Raw genomic sequence first — 15,270 nt, forward strand, 5'->3', positions numbered from 1 at the left:
TCAAGACGAACAAAAAATGCAACGGAATATGGGGTCGCAAATGCCGTTTAAAGGGTGAAAATCGAGAAAATGCGTCTGGACATGGACAAACCGAGACAAGCAAGAAACAGTCTAGAAAATTAATTTATTGCACAGGATAAGTAATACACAGCTCGTGATGTTCAGAGAAAACAAAAATTTTACAACTGTTCAAAGTGTCGACCTCGGACATTATCACACAGAGTGCATCGACGCAGGAACGACTGGCGGACACGGTCGAAGATTACGGGAATTTCCTGACTTTCTGCTACAGCGGTCACAATATGCGCTACTACTTCTTCTGGCGTCTCACAAATGAGGGATTTCATCTCTCCCCAAAAGAAGAAATCCAAAGGGTTCAGGTCAGGCAAGCGTGAAGGCCAAGCAACAGAGCCACCACGTCCAATTCATCTTACCGGATAAACTGCATCAAGGTGGTTACGTACGTCCAGCCCATTGATTTCAACTCTCGCCTTTCTGAACTGTACAATCAAGATCTAGCTATCATGGAACTGAAGAGAGCTTTGTCACAGACAAAGGAGATCATGCCCCTGTTCTAACGGCGTTAGTTATCCAATGTTAAAACTCTTACCCTGTAAGTCATTGGCAACCTTCCTCTTTCTTTTCAATACAGTATGGAAAGCCCGTGTATTTTCCAATGCATGGAGGAGAGCTCTTTTTATCCCAATAGCCAAATCAGGAAAAGTCCCTCTGTTTAATGCCCGATCATTTTAACTAGCTGCCTTTGCAAACTGCACAAAAAAGATTAACAACGCTCACCTGGTCTACTATTTAGAGATGAATAATCAGATCTCCACTTATCAAAGTGGATTTAAAAAAGGGCGGGTAACTGTTGATAATATTCTGCTCTTAGAAACTGGTATCTGTAAAGCGCTTGTAAAGGAATCACTTCATTGCAATATTTTGTGTATGCAGGGTGTGTCTGAAATGCTTCAACAAACTTAGAGAGATGACAGTACTCATCAAAACGAACAAAAAATGCAGTGGAACATGGGGTCACAAATAACATTTAAAGGGTAAAAATCGCAAAACTAATATAAAAACATCGAAATCGCGCATACTTTGCTTTTCTGCAGAACTGGCTAGTAGTACGAAGCTGGTTTTTTTTTTTTTTTTTTTTTTCTTTTTTTTTGTGCATATCAGGTGAAAAAGAGATAAAAACTGATAGAAAGCCAAATAAATCTATAAGCAGGAATCCACGTATGCAAATTTTCCATATTCTTAGAAACAGACCAATAAACGCAACTTTTTATGCCGGCATGTGTCGCAGAAAGGAAACCTGGTAGGTATTCCGCAGGAAACTCATTTAAGTTGGACCATTGGGAGACGATCAAGCAGCAAGTACGGGTCACCACTTTATCACCGAGAGTGCCACACCACTCTGATGTTGCGCATTTCGCGGGACATTGGCGTTTCTCTGTACACCAAATATGCGCATTGTGCATGTTAAATATGCCTTCTGGGATAAATGTAGCCTCATCTGTAAGTAATTTGGAGGAAAATTGTGAATCATTCCTCATTGTATCAGTTACCCAGCGTACAAATTCCAGCCGACAGGGGGGGGAGGATAGTAACTTTCGTCAAGTGCTTACACGTTATGTATGCGAAAAGGGTGCATCCGTTCATTGCGTAGAACTCTCCACACTGACATGAGCGAAACATCCAGTTCAGCTGAAACCGCTCGCGTACTGGTAGTCGGAAAGTCCGTAAACGGCTGCAGCACTTCTTCCATTTCTGCAGTGCGCACATGGCGGTTTCGTCCTCTATTGCAGGGTCTCGCATGGAAAGACCCAGTTTCCCGTAAGCATCGATTAATTCTTGCGAAAGTGCTATGATAATGACAATGCCTTGTCGGAAATCGTTCTTGATATAACCTCTACGATAAGTGGCCATTTCCTGCAGCTTCACCGTACACCATATGCATATCAGCCATTTCGTTATGGGAATAGGTAGACATTCCTACTTTGAAAGCACAAACAAAATGTTTTCGCAATGATACTACCTATCGCCATTGGCGGTTCATGTACTTGCAACACATGCTTGCTACAAAGTTGCGTTTATTGGTCTGTTTCTAAGAATATGGAAAATTTGCATACGTGGATTCCTGATTATAGATTTGTTTGGCTTTCTATCAGTTTTTATCTCTTTTTCACCAGATGTGCACAAAGCGGGAAAAAAAAAAAAAAAAAAAAAAAAACAGCTTCGTACTACTAGCCAGTTCTGCAGAAAAGCAAAGTATGCGCGATTTCGATGTTTTTATATTAGTTTTGCGATTTTCACCCTTTAAATGTTATTTGTGACCCCATGTTCCACTGCATTTTTTGTTCGTTTTGATGAGTACTATCATCTCTCTAAGTTTGTTGAAGCATTTCAGACACACCCTGCATACAAAAAATATTGCAATGAAGTGATTCCTTTACAAGCGCTTTACAGATACCAGTTTCTAAGAGCAGAATATTATCAACAGTTACCTGCCCTTTTTTAAATCCACTTTGATAAGTGGAGATCTGATTATTCATCTCTAAATAGTAGACCAGGTGAGTGTTGTTAATCTTTTTTGTGCAGTTTGCAAAGGCAGCTAGTTAAAATGATCGGGCATTAAATAGAGGGACTTTTCCTGATTTGGCTATTGGGATAAAAAGAGCTCTCCTCCATGCATTGGAAAATACACGGGCTTTCCATACTGTATTGAAAAGAAAGAGAAGGTTGCCAATGACTTACAAGGTAAGAGTTTTAACATTGGATAACTAACGCCGTTAGAAAAGGGGCATGATCTCCTTTGTCTGTGACAAAGCTCTCTTCAGGTCCATCGTAGCTAGATCTTGATTGTACAGTTCAGAAAGGCGAGAGTTGAAATCAATGGGCTGTTTTTCAAAAAGCAACATAGCAGAAAAGAAATGCAGGATGAGTTACTAGTATTTGATACAGCTGAAGACGCATCTCCGATGGCATTATCTATTCCTTTCCTGCTGATGTTTGTTTCACTATTTAATTTTAAAGTGGACAGTGTGTGGTCTTTAAAGATACCACACGCTTTCCTACCTCTTTTCCTTACCTTATTGCTCGATGTAGAGGAATTTGCCAATGACACATACAGAATCTACTAATTCCTCAAACTCATCCGATGCACTTGACATGCCTTTGCTTTAGTCCATTCAAAGACGATGAAGTATGATTAAGTAGGATATCATCAAAAAATACTCCAAATATTCCTTTGCTTTCTGATGGCATCCTGTCATTCAAAATTCCGCCAAGGCCTTGGGTAATTTGGGAATCTTAGAGAAGATTTCGTAGTAGATAATTCAGCTGCTTGAATAATTTTATCAGTAAGAATTCTTACCACAAGATCAGTTTGCACATTCTTCCCCATTTCTTCAGTGAAATAAGCGTGGTGTGAGAAGGAATCCCCAGTCTGCTTTATCCAGCAAAACCTGGAGTTAGGACTTTCATTTCCTATAAAGTTTATGAGGACTGCAATATGAGCACTAATAAATGGATGATACCCAAAACTAAAGGAGCAGAATTGTAAGATGCGGAGAGACAATGTCTAGGTCAATCGAGTGGAAGATCGTTGTTGGTTGATGAAAGTATTTTTTGCATTGTTGAGGTAGAGAGACAATGATGATGGAGTAGCTATTCGATTTGCTTTCTCCATGGATTTGTATCTCTACTACCGCACAGGGAATTGTGTTCATTAAAATCACCAACCAGGAAAAGTGTTGTAGTCGGCTAATCAAATCGCACAAATCTGTTCGATTAATACTATCATTTTGGAGGAAGACAGACACTAACGATAGAAATCAGTGTCAGGATATTCAGCTGTACATCAAGCAGCTTGGAGAAGTGTAACCAGTGTAGTAAGAGAAGGGCTCCTAATGAACATCTAATAGGAGGTAAGCAAACTTGTGTGAAGTGTAGTAAGAGAAGGGCACCCTATGAACATCTAATAGGAGGTAAGCAAACTTGTACCACTACTTGTACATGATCTGAAAGAGTTGTCCTTTCTTACCATTGAATCCTGGATTATTAGGTTTAAAGAATGTCTCTTGCACTGATATACAAACAGGTTGGTAATTATTGATGAGTTGTTTGATACCAACAAAATCCTTGTGGAAGCCACGACAGTTCCCTGATATGAGTGTGGCCGTTACGAGTGTTTATTATTGTTACGCTATTTCTTTGTTCTGTGAGGCCTCTATCTCCATCTCAGATTTGACGGAGTCAGAAAAAATCCCTTATATAGAGCTTCCCTGTTTTGGGCACTTTTAATTTTGAGCTTTTATTTACTTTTTTGTTTTTGTCTTTGTGCTTTTATTTCCGAGCTTTATGTTGCCTGTTTAAGAGGAGGAGGATTTAAAAAATGTTCTCTCCCAATTATGTTTGGCTCAGGTGGTTTTTTTTTTTTTTTTATTTTTTATTTTCATGAGATGTTTGAGTTCTTGTTGACTGATAACATTTGTTAGTTTCAGCATAAGAAACGTTTGGTCTTGGTTGGCTGGTGCTAAACTGCTCCTTAGCTTCAAGAAAGGAGATTTGTTTTACAATTTTAAGATGCTGTATTTTATCTCTTCTTTCCATTTAGGGCAAGTTCTTGAGTGATGAACCTGTATGGCAATTTACACATTTTGGATCGGCAACGCAGTCCTGACTTTCATGACTGGTCACATAACAACAAGCACACAAAAGGTTTCCATCGTGTGCAGCATTCGCATTATCAAACTGCTGACACTGAAAACAGCGCAGTGTTTCGGCACATAAGGTCTGATGGGGCAATCCAGGTAGCCTGCTTAAAAGCACTTCGTTAAGATGAGAATGTAAGGATAGCATGTTTTGTGTTAACAAGTTGCCCATCTCTATAGATTTTAATTCCCTCCCCCTCCACAATCACACACACGTTTTCCTCAATCAGTTCTTTTAAAAGTTCCTAGAGATTAATATGAAGACAATCTCTAGACATCTTCTAAGAATTATGTGAAGACACATTAATAAAACATGCATTTTCAGGAGACAAGAGGACTGCACATCAAATATGGTCTTGACGAGCAAAGATCCTGAAAGGAGCTTTTTTATGACTTTTGGTTCACCAACTAAGGCCACAATATGCTATATGGTGACAGATTTTCTAGTTGACCGTTGATGACTAAGAAACTTGGATATTTGATGCTCTCACTAATCATAGCAGAAATGTATGCTCACTTAACAGTTCCAGAATTTTTCATTTCCATGTGACTGGGAGAAGAAATTAAAGTTGCGATATTGTAAACAGAAAAGATTTGGGCCCAAATGCTCCACTCACTATAGAGCCCAACAAAGTTGCTACTGTGGTGCTGCTGTGGTGTTGCTACAGAAATGAAACAACCAATAACATGAAATATTATGAAATACTATGTTGCTATGGAAACAACAAACATACTTGCACTTATAAAAATAACTGCCAGAACTGCAGTAGAGTGGTGAGATGCAGGAGTTCTATTTTCTCGTCAAAGTATCTATGTTATGTTTAATAAAGTTTATATTTTTGTAAACAACTCCTTGCCTCACTATTAAACTACCACATTGGTGACCGACTCTGGATAAGTACATTTTTCTGATCGTTTTGTGGGATTTGGATAAAATACAAAAACAGAACTAACTATACATCATAAACAATGGATGAAATATCAGCAGTAAAAATACCTCCTTTCATTCTTTCTGATCTGTCTCTGGTTCACAATCATGGAATCTGCTTTTGAGCTAGTGATTCCAAAGGACATTTAATCAAACTGCAACTATAACAGAATCCAGAATTAAGTATAATCACTGTGTGGCCAACCTACGTCTCGACATCACTATGACCGTGAGGCATATTATTTCTCCTGATACATCAGATCCACATGGGAAATTAAAAAATGAAGTCATTGCTCGCTGTGGTTAAAGTATAATGCAGGAAATACATCATTTACTTGCTGGCGAACAATTAGGAGATTGAAAGCCATTTGAACTCTTACACATTATACAGCAAAGTGCGGAAACTCGTAATATGGTGGACACTCTTGTTTTGGAATTATTTCTACAACAGCTACCTACGAATGTGCAGTCTATTTTAGCATCAATCACCCCTCTAACTACACAAAACACTCCTGAAATAGTGGATAAAATAACGGAAGTATCACCTACTTATGTAAGCCTAGTTCTGATTCTGGTGTATCACTTAGTCTTACACCGAACTCTGAACTGCTTAAAGAGATAAAATGGCTTTGTAAGGAAGTTTCATTTCTATGGTGTTCGAGAAGTAATTCTCGTAATCGTAATTTTAGTCACGTGAGAAAGTGAGAAATCCTCTGAAAAAAGTGATTTATGTTGGTAAACTGAGGGAAAAAAATAAATAAAATAAAGGGGACATTTCTATATCTCCCGTTCTACTCGGCCGATTGACGAAATTCAAATTGCGTTTTTCATATCTCGAAAGCGCGACTTAGGATACATATTAGATTTATATACAGCTTTATTCTACCATAGGTATTTTGACACAAAATGGGACTTTTTCCGAAATAACATACCATTTTTTTTTCCATATTTCCATTCTACAACTCAAATTATGCCAAACTACCAAGTTTTGTAAAAATCGCACAAGTAATTTTTAAAATATTAGCTCCTCAATGTTAATTGAGTTTGGTATATATTTATTAATCTCTCTTTTTTTTATTAAACTCATTTGATTCTTCCCTTCACATTTCGAAATTCAGGTTCATATATCTATTAGATATATTCACGATATATATTAGATTCAGATATAGCATTGTTTTACCATAGGTATTTTGACACTAACTAGGACTTTTTCTGAAATAACATAGCAATTTGTTTTCCATATTTCGATTCTATGAGTCAAATTATGCCTAAATATTAAATTCTGTAAAATTTGGTGCGATATTTAGTGAGAAATTTAAAAATTTAATTTGCTGCATCATTTTAAGTTTGCGCGAAGAATAATTCACTTAGCAAACTTCTTAATACATGGCAACCTATTTTCCTTTCTTTTCCATTGTGCAGGACCGGAAAAAAGTCAGTGTTCCTAGTTTTTTACATTGTGAATGAGCAGAAAAAAGTCCCATTGTTTCTACTTTCAAATAATTTTAACAAAGTGCCTAAACCACATTTGATGTTATTATCGCTTTCAACAAACACACCAAATTTCAAAAATGCACCAATATATAAATTGACGTATATCTTCAGAAATTTTGAATAAAAAACTAATTTTTTGCAAGAATGCTTAGAAATAGATCTACTTTAAGATGATGGTAAAAATTTTATAGAACAATTCAAAATTTTTCTGAAAAATTTATAAAAATTATTTAAAAATACAAATTTTAAAAACAAATCATAAAAAATAGGCAAATTTTATTTGGAATGAACCTGAATTTTGAAATATCAAAGGAAGAATCAAGTTTAATAAAAAAGAGATTTTAATAAATATATATACAATTAACATTGAGGAGCTAAAATTTTGAACACCAATTTTTAAAAACTACACATGCGATTTTTACAAAATTTGGCATAATTTGAGTCCTAGAATCGAAATATGGAAAAACGTTCACATGCCATTTCAGAAAAAGTCCGATTTTGTTTCAAAATACCTATATTAGAAGAATGCTATATATAAATCTAACACTGCACCTAAGACATGCTTTTGAGACATGAAAAACGCAAGTTGAATTTCGTCAATCAGCCCAATAGAACGGGAGATATAGAACTGTCCCCCCTTTTTTTGTGTGGTGTACCACTGAAAATTTCCTTCTAAGGCCAATGAATGTACTCTATCCTGCAATTTTTGGGGAAATTTCCAAGGCAAGGAGTAGCAGCGATATACACCTCACCTTGTAATTCTCGTCGCCTATTTCTTCATGATCACAAAACCAATATTAACTTTTTAATCGATACAGGTAGTGATTGTTTCTTAATTTCTTCTTCAAGATCCGATAAAATGACTACTCTTATTCAAACCTTTCTAGCAGCAAATGCTACTAAGATGAGTTTAGATAAATAAAAGTTATTACCTTTAGATTTAATTTAAGAAAACAGTTTATCCTTTTTATGTATGTAATGTTCAAACTGCTATAATTGGTGCAGATTTCTTACATTATTTTAACCACTAACCAGATCTTAGAACCCATCACTTAAGCAGCACTTGCAACAAATTAAATTCTCATGGTATTTTGCATGTTGCTAGTATACATTCTGTTAAATCTGTATTTTGTAATAACAATTATTCTAAGTTGTTAAATGACTTTCCTCGCATTATTCAAGCTCCAAGTTCAAACCAAATTGTCAAACATTCAGTTCAGCATCATACTGAAAATTTTGCCCCCCCCCCATTTTTGCCAAATCACGTTGGCTTGCACTTGATCATTTGAAAATTGCAAGAAAGGAATTTCAGCATATGTTGGATTTAGGCCACATTCACCCATCCAACAGCAATTACGCTTTGCCACTTCATATGGGGGAAAAGATATAAATCATGGGTGTTCTGTCAGTGATTTTAAAAGCGCTTTAATGCTCCGACCAAAAATGACAAGGATCCGGTCCCTACTATTATTGATTTTACTAACGAACTCCATGGGTGCAACATATTGTCCCATGTAGATTTAGTCAAAGCATTTCATCAAATTCTGATTGCTCCCGAGTATGTCCATAAAACTGCTATCTGTACACCATTTTGGCTTTTCAAGAGCACTCGTATGCAGTTTGGCTTTTGCAATGCATCCAGCACTTTTCAAAGGTTTATCGATGAGCTGATGAGAGGTTTCAATGGTGTATATGCATTTATTGATGATATTTTGATTTTTTACATATAGGAATCAATTACAGTATAAATTAGTCATACAAGGGGCAGACCAAAATATCGCCACCATCGCCAGGTTGGTGATACTTCACCAAAGCAATGTACTTAATATTAGACATGCCCTCTCATAAGCTTATTTTCCCAGCTGTTTCTTTTCTTTCAAGCATTTCATATTATTTCTCACATAATTTCACTAAAATAATTTACATATGTACAAAATTCATAACTCCTTCCAATTATCTTTCATTACTTCCAGTAAATCATTCATTATTAGCTCTATAAAGATGATGACATGCATAAAAATTAACTGAGGGCTTATTGCACTATTTTGAAAAATGGCACACAGGGCTTCAATATCTCTTCTGTACAGCTTGCTTAGTCAGAAAACCAGTTTCAGATATGAAGGTCTATGCACTCCTCCCACACAATGCTACCCACAGCATCAAACCTTCACTGCCATATTGATCGCTTTCTCGGATACTGGAGGACAATGGTTGGTAGTCCTGGCTCTTATTAGATCAAGTTATGTCATGATTCAGTGGTTAGGCTGAAGCAGAACTCAGTTGTGAAGAGAATGGTCTCCCACAGCATCTTGGTCGAAAAGCTGATGTTCTCTGCACCATGCTAAACAAACACTTCTGATCGTAGAAATGAGGGAGCCACCAACAACAGGTCTTATGAACAGATCTCTCTCATACTGCTGTCTGGAAACAGTAACTCTTAAAATCTCAGCTATTTGCAGCTGCATCAAGATCATGAGAGTAGAAAAGTTATAGCACCCCTGTATGCCTTTGCATTAATGGATGACTGTTGATCTTGATTGCTCATCCTGGCTTTTTGATGATCTCACCTAGGCTTTCTCTGTATAAATCTGATGTCCTTAAACTGTTCCCATAAGCTGTACACAACTATGGGCATTACATTAAAGTATCTAGCAACCTGCAATTGAGGTTGCCCTGTTTCCAATATCCTAACTATTAGCCACCTCATTTCCCCATCTAAATGTTAGAGATTATTTATTTTAGCTGTATGCTTTTGAATTTCACCAGATGTCCCCTGTACCCCCAAAAAATCACAATGGAAGTTGGCAGGGAAAGTGCATAATTGAAGCACAAGAAATGGTTTTCTAATAAATATTTTTCTAAATTGCACATTCAACACTATTATATATATACAAATGCATTTTTATCAATATGCAAGTAATTTAAATTACTCAGACTGTTGAAATACATTACAAAATGACCATTCAATAATGTATTGCATTAAAGTTCAAAGAAGGATAAAGCTGATACCAAAAACATAGAACTATAAAAATGGCTACAGATTCATGACCTAAAATTAATTTATTAAAGAAAAATACAGTTACAAATGACCTTTAGTGAGGTAAAATATTATTTAGCAGCTGTTTATTATGAGTTGTGAAACATGGTTTATTATTCAGATTCAGTGGAATCTACAGAAGCACCAGCGCCTGCCTGAAATGTAAAAAATATTATGTAAATCTTAAAAGCAAATAATTCTTCAAACTATTTTTGTTTTCATTTTAAAATTGACTTAATACAAGATTAATAAAATTGCTTTGGAAAAAATAATAAAACTTTCAAACCAAGTTTCCCCCTCCCTTTTTTGGGGTGTGGTGGTAGTTGAAAATATTTTATTATTATATTGCCTATATTTAAAATATTATATTATTAAGAAAGTACAAGACGCATATTTTCACTAGAGGATATTAATTCATATATGTTATATGAATGTCAGATATAATAATTACAATTAGAAGCAATTACTTAAAATTCCATTAGTTTACATAATTCTGCTAGTCATGAACAATCAGCTTTTATAAATAAGCATGTAATTCACACTCCAATCAATGACGTCTTCTGTGAATGAACATGCAGAAATGTAAAATCTTGTAGTATGGTAAGTTAATGAAAGCTATATTAGTTTGTGATATTGCTCCAGACATTGTTTGCCAAATAATCATAATTGCCAGGGAAGTCAAGTGATACAAAACAGATATTTTAGCTGAGGTTACACTAGTTTTTAGCAAGCATTTTTAATAAAATCTGCTCTTGGCTCTGATTTGCTATCTTTGCTTGCTTGTTATATTACGTAGCTATAAGTGTTCCGTGTTTTTGATTCTATGAAATTTAGCTATCCAGTTCTTCCATAACTCACATAAACCTAATTCCAAATTTTATTTCACTTGCACACATTTTTGATCAGCCGGAATAACTACTCATAGTCATAACAACACAAGTGACTCTAAACCAGGGGTTCCCAACATGGTCAGTATTGAGCCCTAGGGTAATGAAATTGTAAAGAGGGTCAGTACGGGTCACGGGTTCAATATCCAAACATGCACCATAAATCAATTGGTGCTATCAAAATCCCACTAATTAGAAAAAACTTTATTAATAAAATTCATGATTAACTGACTATTGATATAAAGTAAAAAGTGTAGTAAAAAAGAAACCATACAAAATAAACATGGGAAAAAAATCTAATATATTTTTTTAATATATTTATGCAGTATGTTCAATTAAAAAAGTACAATGTAGGAACACAAGAAAACACTGCTAAAAAAATATCCCCAAAGCATACAAAACTAATTACCCCCAGTAAAATCTACAGCAATTCTTTCACACATGTTGGCTATTGAAACTTAGGACAAATTCTTGTCAAATAGCAGCTATGTCATCAATATGTAAGTATGCCCTCTACATTTGACAAGAACTCTATAAGCTAACGGCTGGTCTTCCTCTCCCTTCTTGTCATAGGAGAAACCTTTGAAGCATGTAACCCCACCAACTGCAAAAACTGTTGCTCAACCAAAATGGAAAAGGATACACAGCAGAAGGGAAATTAAGTGATCACTAGAACCACAATACAACCATATCCGCAGTGTGTTTTTAGCTGTTGATTTTGTTACATGAACTTGTACATCATTATATGAAAAGTAACTCAATTTGAATAATTTCATTTTTGAATTTAAACATTAAAGTTTATGGGTTCTTAGAAATTAATGACATCACATGAAAAAGAAAATGCCAATAATATTTCTGAAGAACATTTAATGCTTAGCATGTAATCATTAAACGGAAATGCAGCAACCTTTACATCTCATTTGTGAAAAAAAATTTAACGACAATGGTAATGAGACCATCAAAATAAAAGACTCATTTAACAAGAATGCATGCAGAAACAAAAGAAAACAATTTGAAACATATTAAAAATCCCAAACATATAGTCTTAATGTGCTCAAAGAGAGGCAAATCTTGTTTGACACCACTGACATCATCACTCAGCAACAATACAGTTCAACGCTGTACAAAACAAATGTTTGAAACTATTGAACCACTGATCTCTGAACTAAGGATTAATATTATTTGTCTTACAGCTAGATGAATTGACCTTTGGAAGGAAGAGCATTTTAATAATTATGTGCATTATTATACCAATGTTATCAAAGAAATGGCAGAAGTTTTTTTTTTTTTTTTTTTTTTTTTTTTTTTTGTGCAAAGTCTTTCAAAACATATAGAAGAGACATACTTTATTGTTTTGAAAATATTTTTGAGCAGTATAACATTTTCCTAATGCTGCTGTAGCTTTTTGTGATGGTGTGACAATGGTAGTTCAAAAATATCAAGGCTTTCTAGCATACCTGGAAAAATAAAATGCCTAATATTTTGGACTATTCACTGTTTTCATACAGGTAACATTGAGTTGTGAAAAATATTCAGGAAGAGCTTCACATTGTTTTAAAGCTCCATATCAAATTAATAATAACTATCTTTTTTACACAACTGTATTACTACAATGATGAAAGCTACAGTTTGCTTCTTCATGTGGAGATAACTGGCTCTCCAAAGGTAACTGTTTACCGCGTTCAATACATTTTTAATACAGTGATAGAATTTTTGCTTGAAGTTGACCCTATGTCAATACAATTAAAAAAATTCAATAAATATATATTCCCCTTGCCTGATATTCTTTCATTGTTCAATGCCACTCAACTGCAAGGAAAAGGCATCAATCTCATTTAAAGTTAGAATGATGATTTTTGATTCTAAAATTGATTTGTTTATATCAATACTGAATCACAAAGAAATCCCATAACTTAATGCAATTGTGCATTATTCAAAAGGACTGTATTTCCTCAGAAGCTACGTATTTATAAACCACTTGCAAAATTTAGATTTTTAATGTTCACTTCCACGACACTGAAAATTTGAAAGTGCCAGCATGGCTCATAGGACACTAAACTACAATATATTTTATCTTTATATTATGATGCATGAAGAGTTGATTATGTTGAAGGAGGATGTTAAAATACAAGACTTATTCAAAACAAATGAGTACATTAAATTCAGAAATTTAAAAGTCATATGAAAGAAATATACCCACTGTTATCAACAAAAACGTTATCAAACATCACGAAGCAACATAACTGACTTTTTCCTTTTCTTACTAGCCAATAATTTATTATGGAAAACAATAAACATGTTAAATATTTTTGAACGAGATAATTTAAGGTTTAAGAAATTTTATGACAAATATTAAAAAAAATTGCAACACTAGATTAAATTAATTAAAATCAAACTTTTGTGTACTAGAATATGTGACTTTGTTTCTGAAACTTGATATTTGTAAAACTAAAAATTGTATTACAAAATATAATAAAACATAAATCTTATAATTTTTTCAAAAACTTTTATTCATATTTTTAGTTTTAATGTTATTTTTATTTATGTGCAATTATTTCTATTATGATTATGCATATTATAGAAAAAATGTAAGGGCGTAAAAACCATTCTTGTAAAATGGATTAATGCAAGAAAACAACTAGGAATTAAGTGTCTAAAATTACATATAATGTGAATGACAGTACACATAAGAGAAAAACATGAAGACAGCTAGTTAAATGAGATAATCCCTATCACTTGCCTCCCTGGGAAACTAAAATATCGAGAGAATGGTTGTGTGCATATATCAAAATCAAATAAAAGAACAAATAAAAACTAGAAGCTATTAAAAGTTATGAAGTGCTAGGAATAAAAACTTTAAAAGAATTAGAAAAGAATATGTGGGAAAGTCCTAGGACCTCATAATGAGGTCTATGGGTTAAGTTCACCTTATAAAGCGAGCAGGTCATTAATGGAAGTTGCAAGAGGACAATATCAACACTGTTTTAAGCATGTGATCATGCTTTTGTTTAAATGAACATAGAAATTTCTAAGCAGAAAATACTTCAAAATATTTGCAGTTTACAAACTTTAAACGAAAGGCCATGATTTGTCCAAGGATACTGGCAATTACTGACATACAGTGGCAGAAAAGACTTTTGATAACTGTTAATTAACTGCACAAAAAAATTAATTTAATATGAAGTCATATTTCAGATTAACTTTTGACTGCTCTAAGCACTGCTCAAAAAAAAAAAAATGGGACAGTGCTATATCTCCCGTTCTACTGGGGCGATTCACGAAATTCAAATTGCGTTCTTCATGTCTCGAAAGCCCGACTTAGAATATATATTAGATTTATATATAGCACTATTTTAACATAGGTATTTTGACACAAAATCGGACTTTTTCTGAAATAACATACCAATTTTTTTACATATTTCGATTCTACGACTCAAATTATGCCAGAATACCAAGTTTTGTAAAAATCGTACGAGTAGTTTTTAAAATATTAGCTCTCAAAATTTTAGCTCCTCAATGTTAATTGAATTTGGCAAATATTTATTAATATCTCTTTTTTTATTAAACTTTTTTGATTTTTCCTTTCACATTTCGAAATTTAGGTTCATTCCAAATAAAATTTACCTATTTTTTGTGTTCTATTTTTTAAATTTCTATTTTTAAATAATTTTTATATATTTTTCAAAAAAAAATTTTACCATCATCTTAAAGTAGGTGTATTTCTAAGCATACCTGCAAAAAATTAGACTTTTTTATTCAAAATTTTCTATGATATACACAAATTTACATATTTTCGCGTTTTGAAATTTGGCATCTTTTTTTTTTAGCGATAATAACGCCAAATGTGGTCTATGGATTTTTGTCACAGTGAATTGCCACAGCTGTTTTTAACCTTAAATTTCAAGTAAAATTTCAAGAATTATATGACATTTTTTCCCTCAATGATGTGTAATAAATATTTATTAATACTATATGAAATCTATTTTTTTTTTTTTTAATTTCTCACTTTTTTTTTTTTTTTTTTTTTTTTTTTAATAAGAGTAAATTTTGGTAAGTCAATTTTGACCTTCGGCATTTTATCGTCTGCTACTTTACTTCGTCTAAATCGAATTGTCTAAAACTAAAAATTTACGTTTGATGTTTATTTGAATTTTATGACATTAACTGCATAATTTATTTCTAAACAAACTGTTGCTTTTGAAGTGG

General features: G+C 33.8%; 1 protein-coding gene across 2 annotated transcripts in view; it reads right to left on the bottom strand.

The window, feature by feature from the left end:
* Positions 1-10,181: 10,181 nt before the first annotated feature.
* LOC118190046 (microtubule-associated protein RP/EB family member 1-like) overlaps positions 10,182-15,270 on the bottom strand; it is a 62,443-nt gene continuing 57,354 nt past the window's right edge. For both annotated transcript variants that reach the window (XM_085808563.1, XM_035360735.2), the window contains one exon: positions 10,182-10,332. In XM_085808563.1, coding sequence (XP_085664689.1) covers positions 10,291-10,332 — 42 coding nt within the window. In that variant the 3' untranslated portion in view covers positions 10,182-10,290. The remainder of the gene's footprint in view (positions 10,333-15,270) is intronic.

Source organism: Stegodyphus dumicola, chromosome X1 (assembly GCF_044657685.1).
Source record: "Stegodyphus dumicola isolate Sdum_Otavi_A_Nest chromosome X1, ASM4465768v1".
Classification (NCBI taxonomy): domain Eukaryota; kingdom Metazoa; phylum Arthropoda; class Arachnida; order Araneae; family Eresidae; genus Stegodyphus; species Stegodyphus dumicola.